Source organism: Lissotriton vulgaris, unplaced genomic scaffold, assembly GCF_964263255.1.
Source record: "Lissotriton vulgaris unplaced genomic scaffold, aLisVul1.2 SCAFFOLD_881, whole genome shotgun sequence".
Lineage (NCBI taxonomy): Eukaryota > Metazoa > Chordata > Amphibia > Caudata > Salamandridae > Lissotriton > Lissotriton vulgaris.
In genome coordinates this window covers 822,909-844,543 of record NW_028255099.1, presented here as the reverse complement: position 1 = coordinate 844,543, position 21,635 = coordinate 822,909, and the positions used below count along the sequence as shown (strand labels likewise).

The following is a 21,635-nucleotide window of genomic DNA, read 5'->3' as shown; positions in this document are numbered from 1 at the left end:
TGTCCACATGCCTGGGTAGCAATGACTGGGGCCTTGCACGGGAAACTTTTGTGGTACATTTATATACAAAGAAGATCTTGCCCTGGGAGCCTGGTGAGCAGGGACCCCATGCACTTACAAATCGGAATTGCATCACTCTCTCTCTCCTTCGCTCTCTCTCTGTCTCTCTCCCACTCTCTATTTCTCCTTCGCTCTCTTTCTCTCTCTCTTGCTTTCTCTCTCTCTCATTCGCTCTCTCTCTCTTTGTGTCTCTCTCTCCTTCTCTCCTGTGCTCTCTCTCTCGCCCTCTTTCTACTTCGCTCTCTCTTTCTCTCTCTCTTACTTTCTCTCACTCTTTGTTTCACACCTCCGCTTCTCTCTCCCTCCCTCTCTTCCTCTCTCTCTCTCTCTCTTTCTCTCTCTCGCTCTCTCCTCTGCACTCTCTGCCTCTCTTCTGTGCTCTCTCTCTCTCTCTCCTCTCTCTATCTGCTCTCAGCCCTGTGACCACCTCTTCTCCTCCTCCCTCCACAGGACATGGTGCTGGACATGCTGAAGGACGCAATGATGGCCAAGGCCGGCGAGTCCAAGGGGTTTCTCATCGATGGCTACCCCCGCGATGTGCAGCAGGGGCAGGAGTTTGAAAAGAAGGTGAGGACCAGTGTGTGGGGGCGGGGGGGCGGGGAGGAGTGGTCCTGTTGAGCACTGGGGGAAGGAGGTGGAGTGGGGGGAAGCTGGCGAGGACGGTGTGGGGTGGAGGGGTGGGGAGATTCCTGGTTAGGGCCAATGGGGGTGGAGGGGTGGAAAGTGGGGTCCTGGTGAGGACCAATGGGGGGTGAGGAGGGGGTCCTTTAGATATCTTCTTTAAAGAGTAAAGGGGTTCTGTTGTGGCCCCTCCTCTCGGCCGGTGTAGACACGGACACAGAGCGGGTCAGGTGTTGAAAAGAAGATGTTTGCCAAGATGTCATTTGCTGCAAAATGCTGCCTGTCACGCATGCTTTTAATGACCGTGATGACATATTGGTCTTTAGGGCCACATGAAAGGAACATGACAAAGCTCTTACACACGTGTGCCGTTTACTTGCTGATGTGGTCTCACTTTGAACGCAGGAAGTGTGAGATCTCTGATGCGGGAATGACTCCAGGTCTGGTTAAAGTGCCGTTTTGTCGGTCCCTCACCAATGTCAAAATGTTGCACTCTTCTTGGAATGGCGATCTGCGGTTCTTGGTACATCTGGAATTTTGACACAGTATCGCCAATCTGTAGAGTCTATGTTGCTGGTTACAAGTTTGGCACGCATGCTCCGGCTCTCACCCCGGCACAGCTGCGCCAAACCAGTGCAAGGACCGCCTGCCATATTACGAGTTGAACTTGTGTATGGCGGGTAGTCCTTCGCCTTTCCCATGGTGGTGACTGGAAAACAGGCACCGCAATCGGAACGGCAAAAACATTCCAGCACGGCATGGACGTTGTCGTCTATGCTGTGCTACAACTTTGGGGGAATACGGACGGGGGCACATGTTGTGCCCCCTTGAATGTAGCCCCACGGTAGGGGGGTTACAGGGCTCCTTTTGTTCCTCCACTGAAAGCCTTTTCATGGCGGGGCTCTGGCCATGCAATGGCTGGCGGTGGGGGAACTTGTAATATTGCTCAACTGGACTGCGCCATCCCGCTGTGCATCGTTCTTTGTGGCACAGCTGCGCCACCAGCAGGGAACGACCGTTCCCTGGCACAGCCGGTGGGTCATCGCCGCAACAACTTTCAAAGTTGTAATGCGGTGGGCGATGGACTGCCACCGCCAGTCTGGCAGTCGGAAGATCGCCCTATGCTCCTCCTGGAACCCTACGCCGAGGCCCTTTTCCACCTGTGTTAGAAGGCCTGTTGCCTGCAGAAATTGCAAATCCCATTGTCTTCAGAATACACCAAGTAACATACGCACCTCGACACTACGGCCAACAATCACAGACACAGTTGCCCTTCTCGCTGCCAGACGCGGGCTCCTCAGTCCTTGGATGGCCTTCTCTGTAATGTCAGGCCCCTGCCAAAGCATGGGATGAACTCTGGGACATGGTTTCCTCACTGTCTCCTGAGGTCAGATTCCCTACCGAAACTTTTTTTTTTTAAACCTTTATTGGAAGACAAGCAGGAGATAGCAGTGGCACATTCACAAACCATACAAATATTCAGAGATAGTGCAGCAATAGACTTGAAAGATCCAGGCGTCATGTCCAGGCATAGTACAGTGTAAACATTAATGGAAAAAAACATAACATCTGCAAGCAATCTGCGTGCAACGCATCTGCACAGAACAGTTGGTGACTGCAGGGGTATGGACCCGCAGCTCATACTCGTTAATGAAGGATGAAAGGCAGCAACACAGTGGACGCCGAACCACCACTCAACATTCGTTCGGATGAGGGACCCCCACCACCACCTCAAGAAAGCAGTCATTGGCCCACCATACCGCCCACAGGGACAGCACAGTGTAACTTACACAATCAGCATAGCAATAGAATAGAGAAACATCTCCACTCACTGCGGAACATGGTGTCCGGTAGGTTCAAGCGTAGTCCAACAAACACCGTATCACTAACCAACCCCAACCCGATCCTCACTCTCAGATTCAGAGTCCTGCACCGCCCTAGTAAGGAGGTACACCTGCAACGGGCTCCAAAAATCCCTAGGCCTACAGCGCACGGGCATCATTTCCGCATATACGCTGTACTGGTCCTGACAGTAAATGATATCGCCCAACCAGTCCTTGAACTTTGGCACTCTGCCCCGCCCCCAACAGCAAGCAGTGAAGTAGTGTGCTCACTGTTTAGAGGCGGCAGACCCGAGAGCAGAGGACGGCCCGGGACCAGGGTTCGATTCCCGGCGCGGCAGGTTTCTGGACCAGGGTCAGCAAACTCGATAATTCTCTAGCCTCGGTGCCCACTCTGATCAGCGATCACACTCTGCAACTCTGGGCATTAGCTTGCCTCATCTTCACTAACGGCCCCACCAGACCGCCGGGGATGCCTGGTCTCACCCTGGAGATACCCATTAAGGGACCATCTCTCAGGGAAGCCAGGAAGGGTTTCGCAGCGGTCGAAGCGCCTTGGCACCCTACGGGTAAGTAGTGCGCTATATAAATGCCTATACATTTACATTTACATTTACATTTACAAGCCACTCGTCGTTTGGCCAACAATAAGGCCACGTCCACAAATCTACGGTGGAGTGCTGGCACCTCCTTAGTATATCCCAATAGTAGGACCACGGGGTCGAACAATACCCCATCCTCAGTCATGGCCTGAAGGGCATCATGGACCTGCAACCAGTACTCTTAAACGGCCTCACACTCCCATGCCAGGTGCAGGAAATCGGCACCCGCTGCCCGGCAACGGGCACATCTATCGTCCGCTGACAACCGAAATCTAAGTTTCCTGGCTGGGGTGTAATAAAACCTTTGTATGAACTTGTAGTGTATGATTTTCAAACGGCAACTAGAGGAGATATTGGCAGTCACACCACAACAGTACACCCATTGTTCGTCAGAGATGGCGATCCCAAGCTCAGCGTTCCATTGTTCCCGTACCCGACTAGCCGGCGTAACTCGTTGCCGTCTGATGGCTCCATACAATTTAGAAACCAAGTGACGCCCATCGGAGACTAACAGAACGTGGAGCGGTAAGGCAACGTCCGGCTCCTTAGGGAACTCAGGCAGTAAGGTCCGCAGGCCTTGTCGCAAGCGGACATAATAAAACATCTCCAAAGGAGAACACACCACACCCCCAAAAAACTGTTCACGGGTACGAAAGGTGCCCTCGCAAAAAAGGCTCCCCCACGTAAGCGTCCCAAGACGCCTGCACATACGCTGGAACCCTGTCTCCTGCAGCAAGGACAGGGCAGGATGATATGCTAGGGGCAGTGCAGGTGAGTAGAGGAATGAAAGACCCAGTAGCTTCGCAACACGTTTCCAAGCATCCACTGTGCACGTTACCGTTGTCTGGTGCGTATCCACATCTCCAACATTGCCCATCACCATGCCTTCCAATGGGAGAGGATGGGCGACCCATTGTTCAGCCGCAATCTGTGGCATAAACGGCGTGGGACGCATCCAGTGGTATGCATAGTGTGTTTGAGCGCTCAAATAATAAAGTTCAAAATCAGGAACATCAAAACCTCCATCGACATAGGGCAACGTTAAGGTAGCCCACGCCAATCTCAGTTGTTTACCCCCCCAGAACAGACGAATCAGCTCCGAGCGGAGACGTTTAAAAAAATACGCCCCAGGGTGACATGGAATATTCTGAAATAGATACAGAAAGCGGGGTAAGATCACCATTTTTATCAGGGACTCTCTGCCCGCCATGGACAACGGCAAAGACATCCATCTCGTAATGTTATCCGCCAGTTTAGTGATAGCGACGCCATAGTTAAGCCTAATAGTCTCCTCTTTGCTCAGAGAGACCACAATGCCAAGATATCGCAGCTCCGAATCACACCACTCCAGAGGGTAGTCCAATGGAAAGCGATGAACCGCTGCAGTGAGTGGGAAGAATTGGGATTTCTGCCAATTGATATGTACTCCAGAGACACCTCCAAAGGCAACAAGCTCTCGCAAAAGCGCGTTAAGATTCGCCTGCGGATCTTTCTCATAGAGTGTAACATCATCCGCATACAAAGAGATCCCCACTTGGCGCTGAAAACAATTAAATGCACTCTGTTGGTGCAGTTGGCGAATCCGACAAGCAAGAGGCTCTATGGCAATGGCAAACAGGAGGGGAGAGAGGGGACATCCCTGCCTGGTTCCCCTTGTGATAGGAAATTGGGGGGAAAGCACACCATTCACGACCACCCTCGCCACCGGGTCAGTGTACAGCAATTTGACCCACGAGATAAAGATCCGAGGAAACCCCATTCTGCATAAAACATCTATCAGGTAACCCCACTCCACTGAATCAAACGCTTTCGTAGCGTCCAAGAAAACGGCGGCTACCGGGAGCTCCGGAGCTATAGTCGGGATTAGGGAAAACAGTGTTTGAAGATTATGAGACGTCGCCCGGCCAGGTACGAACCCGGACTGATCGGGCAAGACAATAACAGGCATGAGCTCCGAAAGCCGCGCCGCCAACACTTTCGCCAGTATCTTGACATCACAGTTAAGCAATGAAAGAGGCCTATAGGATCCCACGTCCAGGGGGTCCTTACCTGGTTTGAGAAACGAAGTGATAGCAACTTCCCTCATAGACCCCGGTAATTTCCCCCTCCTCAAGGGACTCCTCAAAGACCTCCCGGAGAACTGGAGCCATAATATCTACATAACACTTATAAAATTCGGCGGGTAGGCCATCCAGCCCTGTAGCCTTCCCGTTGTTCAGAGACATGATGGCGCCTCTAATCTCCTCCTCTTCAAGGGGCCTACCTAGGAACGCCCTGTGATCGTCTGATAGCCAGCAGAGCGCCAGATCATCAAGGAATCCCCCATACCTCACATCTCTCGATTGCTGTGTAGTGTACAATTGTGCGTAGTGGTGTATAAATGTCTCCTGGATCTCCTTCGTGTCTCTACAACGCGTGCCATCCGGCAAGACCAGTTCCAACACATCCGAACTATACCTCTGATGTCTCGTGAGTGCGGCAAGTACCTTCCCAGGGCTCTCACCCTCGCAGTACCTCCTCGCCGTCCAGTATTTCCCCCTGTGCTTCGCCTCCCTGGCAGCCTCTTCCTCGTACTCTGAAAGCTTACCCCTAAACTGACCCATGAGGTCAGGATCAGAACCAGCCTGCATTCTGCGTTCCAGCTGTCTTAAGTCAGCCTCTAATCCTGCGAGAGTTCGAACAATAGACCTAAGCACCCCACAACTCTTGGAGATAGTGACACCCCGAATCGTAACCTTAAATGCCTCCCATATCACCTCCACACTATCTACAGATCCTTTATTCCTCGGAAAGAAAGCTTCCACTTCTTCGCCAAGTTCCGCCTTAAAAACGGGATCCAACAAGGCAGAGGGGAAGAGCCTCCAGGGTGGACGCGGTCTGTGCAGCCCGGGCACTGAAAACACAACCTTAACCGGGCAATGATTAGAGTACGTTCTGGCCAGGTGTACCGCCTCCTGCAACCCCGCTACCAGCCCCCTGGAGAGGAAGACATAGTCCAGTCGCACCCACGAGCGAGCCTGTGCAGCAAAGTGCGTGCCCTCTCTAAAGGCCGGATGAGCATACCTCCAACTATCAATCAGGCCTGCTTCCTCCACAATGCCCCGCAAGACATCCCTGGCTTGTATATTGTACTGAGGACTCCCCTCCGATCTGTCCTCCAGAGCCTGTACTGCTAAATTGAAGTCCCCCCCATACAATATGTGAGGCCTCTACAGCAAGAACATGGCCCCAAAGTGTAAGAAAAAAAGCAGGTGTATCAACATTCGGTGCATAACAATTTACAAAGAGCACAGTGACTTGCCCAAGCCTACCCCACAATAACACATATCTCCCTTCAGGGTCCACCAGTGTCCCCAATTCCTGAAAGGAGAGCGATTTCTTGATCAGTATAACAGCCCCCCGTGCGTACGAGGAGCATGATGCAAACTTCCTCACTGCAGCCCACCTCCCTCCAAACGTAGGTGCAGGCACACGACGCAGATGCGTTTCCTGCAGTAAAGCTATTTGTATTGCATGTCTATCCAAATAGTGTAGTACATTCCGACATTTCCTGGCATCATTAAGCCCACGCACATTCCAAGACAAGATCGATATCCTATCCAGAACGTCAACCGACATCACCCGTGATCAATGTGCAAGGGGCATACGCAAGCAGTGCACCATCCCACTCCCTCGGGCAAAAGCAGTGGAACGGTACCATCGCACACACCAACCCTCTTGACAACCTCACACCACATTTACCCTTGCCATCTTCCATCCACAAAACCAGACACCCCCCTCCCAACCCCAAACAACAACAACCGTGCAACAGGCACGCAGTCAGCTCAGAAAACAACGCGCGGCCTACACACCGTGTCCCACCAGCAACAACCATGAGCGTCCCAGGAGTAGCCCGCCATCGTCCACCCCCCCCCCTTGCGGCAATGGCCACAATGAGCGGACAAATCAGTCCCCCCTCCATACGCAAGAAAACAATCCAGGCCCGGTACGGCCGAGGACGAAGCAGAACAGCAATCCCAGGTCACCGCCAAGACAGACACACAGCCGCAGCTAACACCGCCACAATCACAAGTATCAAGTGGAACACGCGCTGCCAGCGCAGCTTCCCCCCCCCCCACCCACCTGACCAACCCCAAACCGTCAGGACCCCCAGTTACCCTCCCCCCCTCCCTCCATCCAACCATCCATTCAACCAACAAGTCAGTCGCACAAAGAAACTCAAAAGTAGTGGGGCATTCCCGGTGGGGTGCCCACCAGAGGTGCACATCACCACTCCCTCACACTACGCCGTACTCCTTCCCACAGGGCGTATACACGGCCCAGGCGCAGCGTGGGGGTGGGTGCCCGGAGCACATCAATGTCATCAACCATCGCCCCTTCAGTGACCCTCAATAGCGGCCACTCGGACCAAACCGGTTACCCTCATGTCTACCTCCAACAGTACAAGGCAAGAGGGATGAGCTTACTCAGCAGGTTGGAGAACTTGGACAGATGCACCAGAGGACGGGGGCACCCAGCGTGTGGAGGCAGCTGAAGGCGGTTAGGCAACAATTAGTGGCGATTGATCAGGACAGGGCGGAGTTCGCGGCCCTGAGACTTTGTCACGCATATTACACGGGAGGGGACCGATGCGGGAGGCTGGTGGCACATAAGTTAAGGGAGGCCAAACAGCAACAGATGGTTCAGGAGATTGTCAGGGGGGATGGGAGGCGTGTCACGGAAGATCATGATATTGCTGAAGCATTTCGAGATTTTTATGCCGATTTGTATTCTGGTGAGCCTCTAGGTGATGGGGAGGACAACGCTTTTCTTGATTCCACCCCCCTTCCGGTACTCTCGAGTGATCAGGTAGATTTTTTGGAGCGTGATATTAGACCGGGGGAGGTTATTACCGCCATTTCTCGTCTAAAACCGGCAAAGACCCCAGGACTTGATGGGTTCCCCACGAGCTTTTATAAAACATTCTGTGTGCAGGTGGTTCTATTACTGGTGCGTCCGCGCCAGGAGTAATCCCGAGTGACCTCTTTGAGGCCTCTATTGCGGTGATACCAAAACCTGGTAAGGACCGCTCACAATGTGGAGCTTACCATCCTATTTCCCTTCTTAATGTCGACCTTAAACTGTACACGGGGATACTGGCCGCGCGGCTTGGACCGCATATGGGAGGCTTAATTGATCCGGACCAGGCGGGATTCATCCCGGGATGCCAAATCTCAGACAATACCAAACGAACCCTCCATCTCATAGAGAAACCAACGCGTACAGAGGGGGAATATATGATGCTCGCCATAGATGCAGAGAAGGCGTTTGATCGGGTCCACTGGCCATACTTAGCAAAAGTACTCGAGAAGGCGGGTCTGGGTCTCAAGTTTTGCACCTACATTCTGAATTGTTATAAATTCCCGACTGCCACGGTACGAGTCAATGGTTATACTTCTCCTCGGTTTGTTATTGGGAGGGGAACGAGGCATGGGTGCCCGTTATCTCCCCTCCTGTTTGCCCTTTATATGGAGCCGTTGGCACAGAGACTGAGGCTCAATCCGGATGTGTCGTGGATCAAATTCGGGGGGCTATTATATACATAGGATCAGTTTATATGCTGATGATGTCTTAATCTCGCTTTCTCACCCTAAGGAAGCGTTGTCTGCGTGTATTGCTGACTTGTACTCATTTGGGCGGATCTCCGGGATTAAGGTCAACATGAGTAAATCCGTGGCCCTTGATTTGTCTTTGAAGAAACATACAAGTGATGGGTTACAAATCGCATTTCCCATTCAGTGGGCGACGGGGGAGGTTTCTGATTTGGGGATCCAGTTGGCCCCATCTTTGAGGGATACGGTTGATTGATATCAAGATCAGAAGGGAGTTTGGACGGTGGAAGCACTACCCCCTGTCTTGGTAAGGTAGGGTGGCTGCAATAAAAATGACGGTTCTCCCGCAGAATTTATACTTATTTCGTACTATTCCCCTGCGGCCACCCGTAGGTTGGATCAAGCAGACGCAATGGGAACTGGCCCATTTCTTTGGGAATGGGAGGAAGCCACGCCTCAAATTAAGGTTGGCGATGCTTCCCCCGGAGAGTGGAGGGATTGGTCTTCCTGACTTAACGCTCTATTTTCAAGCGGCCCAGTTACGCCTTTTGGTGGAGTGGAACAGATGGGAGTCAGACAAACACTGGCTGTTCCAGGACCAAGCGCTGGCAGGTAGGCCCCTTCAGGAGATCCCCTTTCTCAGAAAGCAACACAGGCCCCCTAACCTGTATGCTGCACATATCACCAGGGTTCCTATGGAGGTGTAGAACCGGACGAATATTAGCCATGAACTCGCCACTTTCCCGTCCCCACTTACCCCTATTTTGGAAAATCCGGACTTTTCGCCTAGGTTAGATGTAATGGTCTATGAGAAATGGAGACCAGCAGGGTGCCGTTCTCTTTACCATCTATATTTGCCGGAGGGGGTGATTTCCTTCGCTCATTTTAGACAGGAGTACGGGTTTCCGGAAGGGGAGAGGCTCAGGTACTTACAGGCTCGACACTGGGCTCTACATGAGCAGGTGCGCTCAGAGGCTGACAGACGCCTCTCTCCATATGAGTATTGGTTGATTACGCGTAAGACTGATAAGAAATTAATATCTGATCTCTATAGGATGCTACTAGCTAAATATTTGCATGTTTACAGTGCTGGCAGGGCTCGTCGGGAGAGTGAACTGCGTAGGGCTTTTAGCCGGAAAGAGTGGAAGGGTATTTAATATTGAGCACGTCACTCTGCCTACCGTATGGGGCCTGTAGACACCCTCACAAAAATTGTAACTTATTGGTATTACATCCCCGAACGGCTCCATGAAATGGATCACTCTAGGGATGCGTTGTGCTGGCGGGGCTGCGGGCAGGTAGGCACGCTGGTGCATTTGCTTTGGGATTTTATACATCTGCAGGGGTATTGGCGACAGATTGTAGATACGATAGATGAGCACTTTGACACGGAGATTCTACGCCTTCCGTCTTATGTCCTTCTGGGGCTGCCGAATTCCTTGACCTATCCGCTGCGTTCTCGAAGGGGTCGCCTGATTGCGATTGCTTTGGAATCAGCGCTACAAAACATCCTTACTCATTGGAGGACGGCGCTTGTCCCTACGGTGCATGGGTGGTTCCATCGCCTCTGGCTCGTGCTTGGCATGGAAACGCTTTCACTGACGGCAGCGGGGGAGGGGGACAAATATGCAGAGTTGTGGCAGCCCTTCTTGTCCTTGCTATCCTCAGAGTTCCGGGAGGTGACTTGTCCCCGATATCTTCGATTGCTGCGTCTCACGGAGACGGGGGATGAAGGACCTGGTTAGTGTGCATGGTCCTAAGTGCAACCAGTGGTGGACATTGAACGTGGGTGAGGGGAGGGAAGGTTGGGTAGGGTAGGGGTAGGGGTGGGGGGTGCTCAGTTAGCGGGTTTTCTCTCTTTTTCTTCCTTGTTCTTCTTCTAAAGGGATGCAGGCATTTATCTATTATGCTATGTTTTGTTCACATGGACTTGGATTGGGCTCTGGCCCCATTGTTTCAGCTTTTACTATATCAATGCATGCAATGTCCGGGGCGAGTCATGTATGCTCATTTGTTTGCTATCCTACAATAAAAATGATTTAATACTAAAGCAGAGCCCCCCTCCCACCCCCGGATGGCAGATCCCTGGGGCTTTATTCGTCTTTTTTCTCAGTTTTCTATTCAAACGTGTTCCCCACTCTAATACTAAACAAAAGCTTCACCTTTTCAAGCTCTTCAAACGATTGTAGCGGTAAAATATCTCCCCACTTCCCGCCCTCGCATGACCCTAAAGTCCTGATATTGTGATCGTTTTACGGCAAATTGACGCAGCGCTGCGCCGCGCCGCACGCCATTCTGCTGTTCCATTTCACAAGCACAGGGATGCATCGATTTAACAATGCAACGCATCCATGCTTTCCCCTGCGCTAGCGCACACTTGGCTGGCATGCGCCAGCGCAGACACCCTTGCGTCATGGTGCAAGGGTGCCTGCGTTGCAGGGATGATTGTTTTTGTGCAGGGACGCACACCTTCCTGCACAATAACAATCATTAATGGCGTTTTTTTCTTTCTATGCGTGCTGCAAATGAGTACAAATAGGAAGAAAGTATTTCTCCTCGCTGCACCTGCTTACGCCTCCCATGGGGGGACGTAGGATTCTGCGAATGTGACAGGTTCAATGGATGTTTCGAGGGAGCACCCACAGCAATGCCCATGGAGCACCCACAGCAACGCCCACGGAGCGCCCACAGCAACGCCCATGGAGCGCCCACAGCAACGCCCATGGAGCGCCCACAGCAACGCCCATGGAGCGCCCCACAGCAACGCCCATGGAGCGCCCACAGCAACGCCCATGGAGCGCCCACAGCAACGCCCACGGAGCGCCCACAGCAACGCCCATGGAGCGCCCACAGCAACGCCCATGGAGCGCCAACAGCAACGCCCATGGAGCGCCCCACAGCAACGCCCATGGAGCGCCCACAGCAACGGCCATGGAGCGCCCACAGCAACGCCCATGGAGCACCCACAGCAACGCCCACGGAGCGCCCCTTTAACGAAGAGTAATGAATGAAAGGGGCCCATTTTTACAAAGCCATCAAAAGTCACACAGGGTGACTTTACGTGGAAAGCCACTGCGCCACGGTGCATCAAATAAAATGATGCACCGGTGGTCAATGCGCCTGTGTTTCTGCAAGTGGCCCACACGTCAAAGGTCACAACTTCCCCTTTAAAGTCTGACTCCTGGAACCTCACAATCGCTCATGTCTCAGAACCACCAACCATTTGTATGAATGCATGACCCCCCAGCAGAAATGACACCTATTGCGTATTAATGTCATCTACCCCCTCGAATACTCAGTAAAGGCCAGGAATGGTTTCCAAGTCTAATCTCAATAACCAACATTAACCAACAACCACTAACCTAGTATCCTGGAGCAACGTGCTGCCCATCGTCAGCCCTTCAACGCTTCATCAGGGTTATCATCAGTGCCACATGCAGTCACGATACAATATATCCCCTCCGAGCCCACGCTAATACCGTAACCCTCTGCGGTCTGAGGGTTATCATCAGCACCACATGCACTAACAATACATATGTCACCTCCAGGCTCCTGCTAATACCAGAACACTGAGGGATATTTTAAGGTTGAACCAAGGTTAAGCGTTGATGTTTCGACCCTGACAACGCATAAATGATCTGTCACGGCGGGTCTTCATCAGGACAGGGGGACAGCCTGGAATAGATGAGACATAGTGTAAGGGGGTGTTCTACAATGGGCCCACTTGGGAGGTGGGCTGGTGATGACTATTACTGACCCCAGATGCAAGAAGGCGTCCAGCGCAGTGTCGGGGCAGCCAGACGGATCTAAAAATTTGATCAAGGATTGATTACACGGCTCTTGAGAAGAGTAGGTAAATTGAAAGGGAGCACAATTGAGGAGAAAGAATCAGGTCGTATCTGCAGGTGTCAAGAAAGACTCGAAGAGGTACAATCTCAAAAGTGAATAAGGAGGGATAGCATCCCCTGCAAGGGAAAGCATGAATGAATCAAGGCCAATACCCTGAAAGAAAGGTCCAATTTGTAGCGTTAACGTGTTCTTGAGTCAGCTTTTTAATTAACAATGCATAACGGCCACACCGGTAGTCCAGTCTTGCCTGTGGCTTGGTGCAACGTCAGGGACAATTCCAGTATGAGACAGCATGAACAAAACAGGGCCAATGTATAAGGTTAAAAATGCTCTAGAGTCAGCTGAATACTAATTAATGCCTGCCGGCCCCACCGGTCATCCAGTCTCACCTGTGGTTTGGTGGAAAATCTGGAACAATCCAGATGGGTTAAATGTACACAAATCCAGGCAATAAGTCCTGGAAAGTAAAAGGAAATGACGGGAATTATTATTATTATTTTTTTTAATTTCAAAGTATTTTATTAGTTTTTTTATAAACAAGTACATTAGCATTTCCGTTACGAGATACCAGCCAAACGTGGTTGGTATTGAAGTAGTTACAGGTACTTGGAATACGTGTTTGGCTGGACCCCTTTACATAAACAATCCAAAGCGCAAGGATTGAAAAAGGTCACGTTGACATTGCGGGGCAACTTGTGGCTAATAGAGCTCTTACCTGGCATCGGGGTCCGCTCTGCTGTCTTGAAGCAGATGCGTGCTCCGGACACGCGCCGGCGTGCATGAGGATGCGTGACACTGTGCAGTGTCACGCTGCCTGCCCGGGCGCCAGCTGCACCATGGCGGACCCGCTGGCTGCAGCCGGAAGCCGCGGGGCAGCGGGACTAGATCGCCTGCATGTGTGTGAAGGGCGGGAGGCTCACGCACGCCGCGTGTCAAGTGACAGGAACCCATTGTGGCAAGGAGAAGTAGCCAATACACGCAAGGAGAAAAAGGCCCAACGTTTTGGCATGAATACCTGTCCATATTGATGACGCAGTGAAATCCTATGGCTGTAGATACACAGGTTAATGTGTTGAGAAGAGGACATTACCTGTAAGCACGCGACATGTGCGGACACGTGAGGTTTACAGACCCCAGGGGTTACAGTCGGTCAAGTTGCAACAGGTTTGTTACTATTAACTAACACACTGTTAAAAGCACATGATGAACTTTCAAAAGTCGCGCATCTGATAAAATACTAGGAGGATGTGCGCAAGGGGATAGAGCTGCCGCTACACAGATTCATGTCTAGAAGTGAGGAGGTTACATGCCAGCACGCGAATGATGCGCACATAGAAGGTGTACAGACCCTGGGGTTACGGTGGGTCTGAATAGTTTCTGCAAGACAGCAGCACGGTTTAAAGGGCCAGCAATGGTAGATGTTACATGATGTGGCCCAGACGGTAAAGAAGCAGTGGTTACATGTAAACAGTTACATACATGTTGAAAAAGCCAGTCAAATGGGGCGAGATCATTCAAACGTACACAACTAAAGTAACCCCCTGTGCCTGGATGTCTCGTCGAGGCCCCTGTTGACGGTGTCCACTCCTTTAGATTCAGGGAGGATACAACCAAGCCCCCCTTGGATGGGGGCGTATCTTCTCCACCACCCACCCCTTCAGGCTATGGGGCTGTGGCTCCTGGGATTGTGGCGCTCCTTCTAAGTTACATTGCATCCTGCTCATGTGTTGTAGTGTCCTGGCCTTCACTCTTGTGTGGTTTGCCCCACGTAGAGCATGTCACAAGGAAGACACTTAATTGCATAAAGTACATGCGTGCTGTTGCAGTTTGTGTGTAGGGAGAGATTATATGTCCTCCCGTCACATGTAAAGGATGATCCTACAGCAGTTAGGGGCAGGCCTTGCATGGTGTCCCATCAGGGGGCACAATCCCAGTTGGCCCCTCATGTCTGGTGGCTTAGGGGGTTCTGGATAGGCTTCTTCCACTGTGTCTTTCACATTTTTTCCTCTCCTAAAAGCAAAGATGGGATCTTGCGTGGCGCCAATTTCAGTTGAATCCCGGCCCCAGGACTGTCTGACTCTCTTTATAATCTCCGGGCTGCGTGCATTGAGTGTAGTGAAACATACAATATTGTCTTGGGTGGGTGCTGTTTGTTTCACTTGGAGCACTGGACTGACTAAACTCGACTGCCCCCTGAGGAGTCCCAAGGGGTATCCTCTTTCCCGGAGACGACTGGTTAGGGTTTCTTTCTCCTTCAAAAATTCAATTCTATGTGCACAGTTACGCCTCAGGCGAAGGAACTGCCCGGTGGGGGGGTTATCCCTCAGGCCACGCGGATGGTGTGGATCGTATTTCAGGAGTGTGTACCGTTCCGTTGATCTCGTGTAAAGGTTCGTGTATAGTTCTCCCTCATCTGTTTTGTAGGTGAGATCTGGGAAGCTGACGGACTCGTTGCTGTGCGACATATGTCCGGAGCTGGTTTCACTTCTGGTCCATATCATTATATTGTCGATATAATGCTTCCAAACTTCTCTCTAGTCTATGAAGGGGTTGGTGTCGCTGTAAAGGTGCTCATCCTCGTATTGGTCCACGAATCCTGCCCCCATTGCGACGCCTTTGCACTGGTAATAGTGCTGTTTTTTAAAGACAAAATAGTTCTTGGTCATCGCGATGTCCAGCATAGCAATCAAAAAGTCAGTGGGGACCCAATGCGGCCTTGGGCGTTTGTCTAAAGGGATTCTCACTGCTTCCAATGCCTTCCCTTGTGGTATACTTGTACAGAGGGAGGATATGTCCAGTGTCACAAAAAATTGGGTATTGGCATTAAAAGAAGGTCCCTTGAGGGGGCGTGGCCAAGATGGCGACGGAGTAAGACGTGCCTGCGAGCTCCTCCGGCACCCCGAGCCTTTCATAGCTTTGTTAGCTATAGCTATATGTTCAAAATAAAGGCAGGAACTGCTCCAAAGTATTTGGAAAAACTAGTTAGGCCCTATTTTCCTGCACGTAATCTCCGTTCTTTAAATGCAGCAAATTTTGTGGTACCCAGATTTAATCTGGCCAGAATGGGAGGGTGATCCTTTTCCTATCTGGGACCAGTCCTCTGGAACTCCCTTCCCCCAGCTTTACGAAAGGAGGAAAATTTCGCCAGCTTTAAGAAAAGCGTTAAAACTTGGCTCTTCAATAAATAATGGTGGTCTCTGGCCGTTTTTTGCTTTCTGTGTTGTTGGATTCTTAGTCCAGGCGCCGGGAAACCCTTTGTGGGTATCTGAGCGCATTACAAATGGAAAAAATAAATAAATAAATAAATAAATAAATAAATTTGTTTAGCGGCATTGGGGCGATTTCGGCCTCGGCTCTGACTCTCCTGGGTTCGCTGAGGTGTCCTGCATTGGTTTGCTCCTTCTCCCGTCGAGCTACGACATGGGACGACGGACTTAGCCGAGGTGTTACTTTGGTGACGCACGAGCATCGGAGCGGCCTACGCAGCTTTGTCTGGGCGACATCGACTCTTCGCACGAGGGGACTCGGGACTTTTGCAAGTACCGAGTGAAGCACTTGCACTGCGAGTCCCCCCCACTGGGATGGTGGCGACCTGCCTGTGATCCCGGCGTCCTGGCTGGCTGTTGCTGCTGAGCGGAGAGGACGAGGAGGCGCCGGCCTGTCTGGAGCTTTGCTGGACAGCGCAGAAGACGAACGGACGGGGAGGTAGTGCCATCTTGCCTCTCACCGTCTGAGCTGAGGAGTCGCACCATGTCGACGAGGAATCGCCTGAATAAACCGGGGAAGGATGGTCCCGGCAAGGGGGCATCTGGATCGCCCCCCGGCCCTAGCAAGTCGCCGACCAAAGACGACGCTGATGGCCCGGTCACGAAGGCCTTCCTGATTGAGCTCTTTTCCTCCATCAAGGAGGACATTACGGAACTGAAAGCACAACTAGCCTCCGACCTCCGTGAGGTCCGCCGTGATGTGGACGGCATCGGCGAGCGTGTAGCGACCTTAGAGGACCGCGACCTGGGCCTCAGTGGGGATGTCCATCGGCTACAACAAGATTTGCTCCAGCTCCGCGAGCAAAATCTGGATCTCCAGACCCACTGCGAGGACCTGGAAAACCGGTCCCGTCGTAATAACGTCAGAATACGAGCGGTGCCATGGGATGGAGACGGCGGAAACCTGCGGGAATATGTGGAGGCTCTTTCTGCACATTTTGGTGGAGGACGATCGCAGTGAAGTCAAGATGGACAGGGTACATAGGGTGGGCCTGCCACTTGGCGCGCGCTCGCCGCCTCCCGACATCTTGGTTTGTGTCCATGACTTTCAGCTGAAGGAAGCGATCCTGCGGAAGGCGAGGGACACCAACAATTTGCTTTTTCGTGGGCATAGCCCCCAACTTTTTCAAGACCTGGCGGCTTCCACCCTGCAAAAGCGACGGGACTTCCGTCCGATCACGGCCTTCCTGAGGGAGCACGGGGTGTCCTACTCCTGGGGTCACCCCTTTCGGCTTATCTTCCGGTGGCAAAATAGGCTGGTGCAAGTGCGAACATTAGCGGCTGCCAGGGAGCTGCTCGGAATGGAGGAAACATCTGCGTCGGCGGACGCCAGCGCCTCTCCAAGAAGACGACGCCGCTCCCGATCCCCAGCATGGCAAAGAGTGGGCCGGCTTGGCGCGGCAGAGGGGCCATCTCCATCGGCAAGCCAGAGTGAAAGGGGAGAGGCTCTGGCCTCGGTGGCCCAGGTGACTGATTCGGGCCGAGTGGACAGCTCCTCGGCGGCCTAGGCCCCCTCAGCAGCGGCCCGTGGGAGCCGGGGGGCTCTACCAACTCAGGTACTCTGTAGGACAGTTCTCCGCTGGAGGGTTACCCCAACCCTGGATTCGGGGGGGCATTACCAGGGTCTTCTACCCCCGACCCTTACGGTCATGTCCCTCTTTCATTGTTCTCTATCTATTTTTTGCTTTTCCTTCTTTATGTTTTGTTTATGAGGCTCCGCTGGGTTCTGGTAGGCTTGTTGGGGATGGCTCCCGGTGGTGGTGGCAGGGGACCTGGTATGGCTGTGGTATGTCTGGTGTATATCTAGCAGTGGACTGCATTGACTGGAGCGATGAGGGGGAGTGTTGGATTCGATGTCACCCCTTACGATAGGCTCCTGGAACGTTAAAGGCCTTAATTCTCCTCAAAAGCGCCTGAAAGTGTGGAAGTATATTCTTGATCATCAGCTAGATGTGGTGGGCCTGCAGGAGACTCATTTGTAAGCATGGGCGAATTTTGCGAATTCGCGATCCGCGAATTTGCGGATTTGCGAATTCGCGATCCGCAAAATTCGCGAACTTGTGCGAATTTGCGGATTTTTGTTTTTTTGCGTGTTCGCGGGGTTTTTTGTGTGTTCGCGGGGCTTTTTGCGTGTTCGCGGGGATTTTTGCATCTTCGCGAGCCGCTTGCATAGCGAAGTTACCCATGCAGTCGTTTATGGGAGAGGGAGAGAGAGATAGATAGATAGATAGATAGATAGATAGATAGATAGATAGATAGATAGATAGAAAGAGAGAGAAAGAGAGGGAAAGAGAGAGGGAGAGAGAGAACGAGAGAAAGAAAGAGAGGCCGGATCTCTGAAGGGCCAGATTCCTGAGTTGCCCCTACAGAACATACAGCTTTTTATTTTTTGCAAAATGCATATGAAAATTGTGCTGTAAAGGTCTCTTTTAGTTTAACCCCTCCTGACAACTCAAAATGGGTGTATTTGCCATCCTCTCCCTTCTTCCTGTTTTTTATATCTGTAAGTGCTTCCTGATGAGGTTTAATTCCTTGGACAGGTGCCTCGTTGCCTACTTGTAACTATTCTCTGACCCTGCTTCAAGGGTCAGAGCAGGGTCAGAGAATAGTTGCAAGTAGGCAACGAGGCGCCAGGAAGCAATTAGCAGCAGGTGCCCGCGTTGAAGTTAATTTCTTTGTAACCCTTTTGTAAAAGGTTACAAAGAAATTAGGTTCAACTTTTGCACCTGCTGCTGTAACCCTTGCTTGGCTGAAAATCCGTCCCCGCTGATTCGCGGATTTTACCGCGATTTCGTGAGATTCACGGAAAATCCGCAAATTCGCCCGCGAAACGGATTTTACGCCCACCCTTACTCATTTGGCCCGTAAAGATGAATCTAGACTTAAGCACAAGCAATATCCCCTGATTTATAAATCCTCAGCCACTACTAAGCATCGAGGGGTTGCGCTTCTGTTCCGCTCTTCCCTTCAGTTTCAACCTATGGGGGTGCGGGGTGACAAGGAGGGGCGGTGGATGATGGTGAAGGGTATGCTCATGGGTAAGCTTTGCACGTGGGTGGTTGTTTATGCTCCGAATATGGGCCAACATGGGTTTCTCGAGGCTCTTCTGAGAGTTATCGGGGACTTCGGGGAGGGAGCCTTGATTGTGTTGGGGGACTTCAATTTGGTTTGGGATAAAGGTCTGGACTGTTCGCATCAACAGAGGACGGAGACAGGTCTATTTTCCCCGGAGCTCCGCAATACTTTGTTGAGTCTGGGCCTTATTGATAGCTGGCGCTCCCTCCACCCCCGCACTAGGGATTACACGTTCTATTCTCATGTTCACCACACGTATTCCCGTCTTGACCACATCTTTGTGCATCAATCTCTACAGGGCGACCTGCGCGATAGCAAAATTTTTCCACTTTCGGTTTCAGATCATAGCCTGTTAGCGACGTGCTTGATCTGGGCCCCAGAGTCGTCCCCTCACCGCAAATGGTATTTCCCGGCATCCCTTACGCGGGATGAGGAATCCTGCAAGAAGCTTAGGGCAGCCACTGGTGAGTTCTTTGAAATAAATAAGATTGGTGACACCTCGGTCTTCACCCAATGGGACGCCTTCAAGGCAACGACTCGGGGCACGTGCATTGCATTGAACTCCGCCCTGAACAAGCTTCGACGCGAGGAGAGGGAGGCGCTGGAGGCGGAGTTGACGTCGTTGGAAACTGCGCACAAGCAGAATCCTTCTAGAAAGACCCTTCGCCCTCTTGCTGCAGTGCGGGGGAAGCTTAGGGCGCACTATAATAATCGAGCTAAATATACCCTCCTGCGCCTGCGGCGCCTCTCCTATGCTCAGGGCAACAAGGTGGGGAAGCACCTAGCACGACAGCTCCATGATAAGCGTGAGAGGGAATATGTGGGTGGCATTCGGACCCCCTCCGGGGTGGTGGAACACAGGGATGCGGTTAAAGCAGAGCTCTTTGGCGACTTCTATGCCGCACTATACTCGGCGGATCGCTTGGCGCCAGCTGATCAACGAGCTTACTTGGAGGCCCTGTCGCTTCCACAGGTTTCCAAGGAATGGAACGAGCTCTTGTAGGCCCCCTTCACTAGGGAGGAGATGTTGTCAGCCATTCGGTCCCTCAAACAGCACAAGGCCCCGGGCCCGGATGGCTACACGGCTTCCTTCTATCAAACATTCGCATCCGAGTTGGGAGACCACTTGGTGACTCTTTTCAATAGCATGAGGGAAGAGGGCCATACTTCGGGCACTATGGCGGAGGCTATGATTTCGATCATTCCCAAGGCGGGGAAGGATCCCTCTAAATGTGAATCGTACCGGCCTATAGCCCTATTGGATGTTGATGCCAAACTGTATTCTTCTATTTTGGCAACCCGGCTCAAGGACCTTATGCCTGCCCTCATCCATCCAGATCAATCGGGCTTTATAAAGGGTCGCCAGACTCATGATAACACTAGACGGCTGATCCATTTGATCGAGAAGGCTGAGCGCTTTAAGATTCCGGCTGTTCTGCTAGGCCTTGACGCTGAGAAGGCGTTTGACCGGGTGGACTGGGACTTTCTCTTCGGTACTCTACATGCTTTTGGCTTCTCTCCCAAATTTATAGACATGCTTCGGGCCAATTATCATGGCCCGCGCTCGAGAGTTATGGTAAATGGCCATGTCTCATCTTTCTTTGTTAATTCCCGAGGCACAAGACAGGGCTGTCCCTTATCTCCCTTACTGTTTGCGCTCGGCATTGAGCCTCTTGCCATCAGGGTGCGAGAGGACCCAGATATAGTGGGCCTCCCCTTTTCGGGGGAACAGCACAAAATAACTTTGTTTGCTGATGATGTCCTCTTGTCGCTAGCTGACCCCGGGACTTCCCTCCCGCGGGTGCAGGACGTGCTGTCCCAGTTTGAAGCAGTGGCAGGTTTTCGGGTGAATCCCGGCAAATCATACATTCTCAACCTCACGCTTCCACCACCTGAGGTAGAGCGCCTTCGACCGCTTACGCCCCTGTCCTGGGCTAGCTCCTCCATACAATATCTCGGGGTTCGGCTGACCTCCTCCATCGCCACCTTGTATGCAGCTAACTTCCCTCCTCTGCTGACTCAGATACAGGCTGAGCTGAATCGATGGAAGCCTATGTTTATCTCTTGGCTGGGAAGCGTGCATGCTGTCAAGATGACGCTGCTCCCCAAGCTTCTTTATCTGTTCCAAGCCCTCCCCATTCCCTTGGACGGGGTTTTTTTTCGTCGTCTAAAGACTATGGTTCTGCGTTACATTTGGCAAGGGGGACGTGCAAGACTCTCCTATCTCACGCTTAGCCGTCCATTGAGGAAGGGCGGGGCTGGCCTTCCAGACATGCTTCTTTACTATAAAGCGGCACAACTCAGGGTGCTGGCCGAATGGACCCAAATGGAGTCGGAGAAGCACTGGCTGCATATGGACAGAAGTGTGGCGGGCCGCTCTATATGGGATTTGGTTTGGAAGGCGAAAGGGGATCGGCCTCGCAACGCATACATTAGCACTCCTACGAGCACCACTCTAAAGGTCTGGGACTCGGTCTCTAATGATGAAAGATGGACCTCCTTTCCCTCCCCCTTCACACCTATTCACTTTAACCCAGCGTTTCCGCCGGCCCTTGTTGAGGGGCCCTTTGATGGGTGGAAGGTGGGGGGCTGCCACGCACTTACACATTTGTTCCATGGCTATGAGCCGCTCACCTTCCAAAATTGCATGCGTGACTACGGGGTGGCACCTACTGAGCGCTACCGGCACGCCCAACTGCTGCACTGGGCATTGTCTCCTGAGGTGCGGGA

At 52.1% G+C, this 21,635-nt stretch overlaps 1 protein-coding gene across 1 annotated transcript in view; it reads left to right on the top strand.

Moving 5' to 3' along the window:
• Positions 1-21,635, top strand: part of AK1 (adenylate kinase 1) — a 48,574-nt gene that overhangs the window by 17,717 nt on the left and 9,222 nt on the right. The window contains exon 3 of the mRNA XM_086951861.1: positions 511-627. Within this exon, the coding sequence (XP_086807987.1) occupies positions 511-627 (117 nt within the window). The remainder of the gene's footprint in view (positions 1-510; positions 628-21,635) is intronic.